The 3,296-nt window shown below is 29.1% G+C and overlaps 1 protein-coding gene across 1 annotated transcript in view; it reads left to right on the top strand.

Moving 5' to 3' along the window:
• The window catches only part of Abhd10 (abhydrolase domain containing 10, depalmitoylase), an 11,204-nt gene extending 8,146 nt beyond the window's left edge, over nucleotides 1-3,058 (top strand). The window contains exon 5 of the mRNA XM_015478533.2: nucleotides 2,386-3,058. Within this exon, the coding sequence (XP_015334019.1) occupies nucleotides 2,386-2,721 (336 nt within the window). The 3' untranslated portion in view covers nucleotides 2,722-3,058. The remainder of the gene's footprint in view (nucleotides 1-2,385) is intronic.
• Nucleotides 3,059-3,296: the final 238 nt, after the last annotated feature.

Here is a 3,296-nt window from a genome sequence, read left to right as displayed (position 1 = left end):
TTTTTTTTTTTTTTTTTTTTTTTTTTTTTTTTTTTACACTTGTACATAGTTGTTGCTCAGTCCTCATGCTTTTCCTACTATTTTGTGCATCTAAACACTGGACCCTTGACTCCATTCACTTGACTCAGTAATACAGTTCTCAAAAGTAGGAAATTATCTCAAAAATGTGGCAGAATGAAAAGGAGTTAAAAACATTTTTATTTTGTAGTACATAGGGCAAGATCTATGTACATTTGCTTTTGTACACGTGTATCCACATCACTCAGCATGAGGATGGGATGTATAGTCCCTAATGACTGTATAGACCTCTAGTCTGAAGATCAGGGCTTATATTTGCTAATTCTAGATTACATTAGCAAAGTTGTTGATTTATAAGCATGTAAAAGGAAAGAGCAGGGATACTGGGACCACTGTCTCTTTTCCACACAAATAGCTAGCCATAACAATGTTAAGAGAGCAGGAGAGAATTTTACATCTTTTTTGACTTTGGGAATTTTAAACTCAACATTTCTCATTGTTTGCCTTGGAACTTATCTCTCTCATAACTGCTAATAATCATCTCCTCAGACAGGATGCACAGCTGTTTTGATTCTAAGCTTCTGAAGATCACATTGCCTTGATGATAATTTCTTCTTGGTATAAAAATTACATATACTGAATGTTTTCTTGGGATATTACTGTTTTTGCTATTTTTGAACTTTTTCTTTTTGAGAGTTTGGGACATGAAATAAAGTTAATAACTTGTTCTTGAAATGAAGTATATTCATTTAATTCAGTGGTAGATAACAGATAGTTGGGGGTCAGAGTGTGTAATGTGAATATTATTAATTCGGTGTCTCAGTAATTAGCCTAGCTTCTATATCAGTCAATAGCCAATGGAACTAAGTTTTAATTACTGAAATATACAAATTAATGAACAATCTTGCTTGAAGATGACTGAATATCATTTTTCCTTTAAATATTTGGTTTATATGTTGTTTTACTACAGAAAACCCCATGTATTAATAGATTCATACATTTTTTATCTTATAGAATTTTCATTAATTTAAAATCATTTGGAGACATATTGAGAAGCACAGCTTTCAGTTATTATATACAGATCTTTTCTTTTAAAGATATTCAGTGAATAATAATATGGGAATGGTTAAGCTAATTATCTTAAGTTGATCATAGTAGACTATTCTGCAGCCTTTAAAAACTATAGAATTTTGAAAAACCCAGGAATAATATTAAATTAATAAAGCATTATAGAAAATTGTATATGGATATGTAATAGATAACATATTTTACGTATTACATGTATAAAAACCAAGTGCATAAAAATCCTGAAAGTCAGAATGTTAAGGATTGTTATTTCCATGAAGTAGGATTATGGATAGTGATTTTTTTCAGTGTACTTGCTTATATTTGCTGTGCTTAATAAGTATATGTTATTCATTGAAAGTTCTAATTTTTAATTTGAAAAAATGAGATAAATTATAATCTCAAAATTAGAAATTCTCAAAAGGATTTATAGAACATATAATATTTCATTTTAAGGGAATAAACCTAGAAAATACATTTTTAAGTTTTTCAGGAAGTATTTATAAGACTTCTGTGTTATTCAAACCAAGCTATTTTTTTTTCTCATTTCTAAAATGCTGAAAAGTAAAAACTATACATTTTACCTTCAGCCTAAAATTGCATGAACATGTGTTCATTTCTGTCTTATTTTTCATTTTTAATTCTATGCTGGATTTTTCCTGTATTCCATATCCATTCTACATATTTCTTATGGTTTCTTTTCATTTTACGATTTTGAAATTTAAACAACTTTTATTCTAAGATCTGATTTTAAGTAAATATAAGTATATTCTTGGACTGATTCCTAGAAATTATTGTACTTTTCTCCTATTGCCCTTTTCAGTTGGAGTGAACTGATAACTGATTTAAGCAGTATGATAAAGTTAGATAAATCTAAATTTGATTCATAGCCATAACATTCACTTTGAACTCCAAACATAATTTTTGATTTCTCTAAACCTTAATATCTACTTTTATAAAAATGGAATGATAACAGAATTCTTACCAAGATCTTATGAAATAATATGTGTAAATTACCTATCACAGCACCTTGCACATAGTATTTTTTTAAATATTTTTTAGTTATAGGTAGACACATATCTTTATTTTTATATGGTACTGAGGATTGAACTCAGTGCCTCATGCGTGCTAGGTGAGCGCTCTACTTCTGAGCCACAATCCCAGCCCTATAATATTTAATTTTTGATAATTATTGTTGTTATATTTTTGTCCTCTTATGCAAGGTCTGCCTTCCTGAGACAAAGCCTGTTGCATGTGTTAATGTTACTTACATGCTTTTATTTTCCTAATTTTTCCCAATAGGTAAAAAAGGAAGTGGAGATAAAAGGTGTGTGGTCCATGCCATCAAAATATCATGAAGAAGGATTTTATCACATTCCGTACAGTTTCATTAAGGAAGCAGAACACCACTGCTTGTTACATAGTCCGATTCCTGTGAACTGCCCTATAAGATTACTTCATGGCATGAAGGATGACATCATACCTTGGCATACATCTATGCAAGTTGCTGACCAAGTAGTCAGCAAAGATGTAGATGTCATCCTCCGAAAACATAGTGATCATAGAATGAAGAAAAAAGCAGACATTCAACTTCTTGTTTATACTATTGATGACTTGATTGATAAGCTTTCAACATAGTTCACTAGAATCACATTTTTAATAGGTATATAAATTATTCAGAAGATTGAAAGCGATACAGCAAATCAAAGACCCTGATACTGTAGGTTTTTCCCTCTTACCTCTATTTTGTAAATATCCGAAAAGTATTTATTTAATTATGTCTTTGCACAAATAATACACATTGTGATGGAAGTACCGGCTGCTGTTTAGAAAAATTTCTTCTTCCTTCAATCTTTGACTTTTTTCCATTAAAATATTTCCTATTTTTTATTCAAGAGATGTTTACTTTCCTTATGTATATGTTAGCCTTGCCAATTCTTATGTTCTATTATTAATAAAATTTGAATATTTTGGGTTTTGTTTGCCACATTTATAAATGGAAATTTATAAAATTCTGATTTTAAAATGCAGTTCACAAAAATAGGAAGATGTTTATTGAAATAAATTTGAAATGTCTAAAGCATAAGAAAGTTCAAAAATAAGAATATCATTTGAATTTAAAATTAAGGTTTTTAGTCTTTTAAAGGCTCACAGCTTTTTACAGTGATATAAAATAATTTCTAAATTTTGACTACATGTAATTTATTTAAATG

This window comes from Marmota marmota, unplaced genomic scaffold (genome assembly GCF_001458135.2).
Source record: "Marmota marmota marmota unplaced genomic scaffold, marMar, whole genome shotgun sequence".
In the NCBI taxonomy this organism is placed as follows: Eukaryota; Metazoa; Chordata; class Mammalia; order Rodentia; family Sciuridae; genus Marmota; species Marmota marmota.
This window is presented reverse-complemented; position numbering and strand designations above follow the sequence as displayed.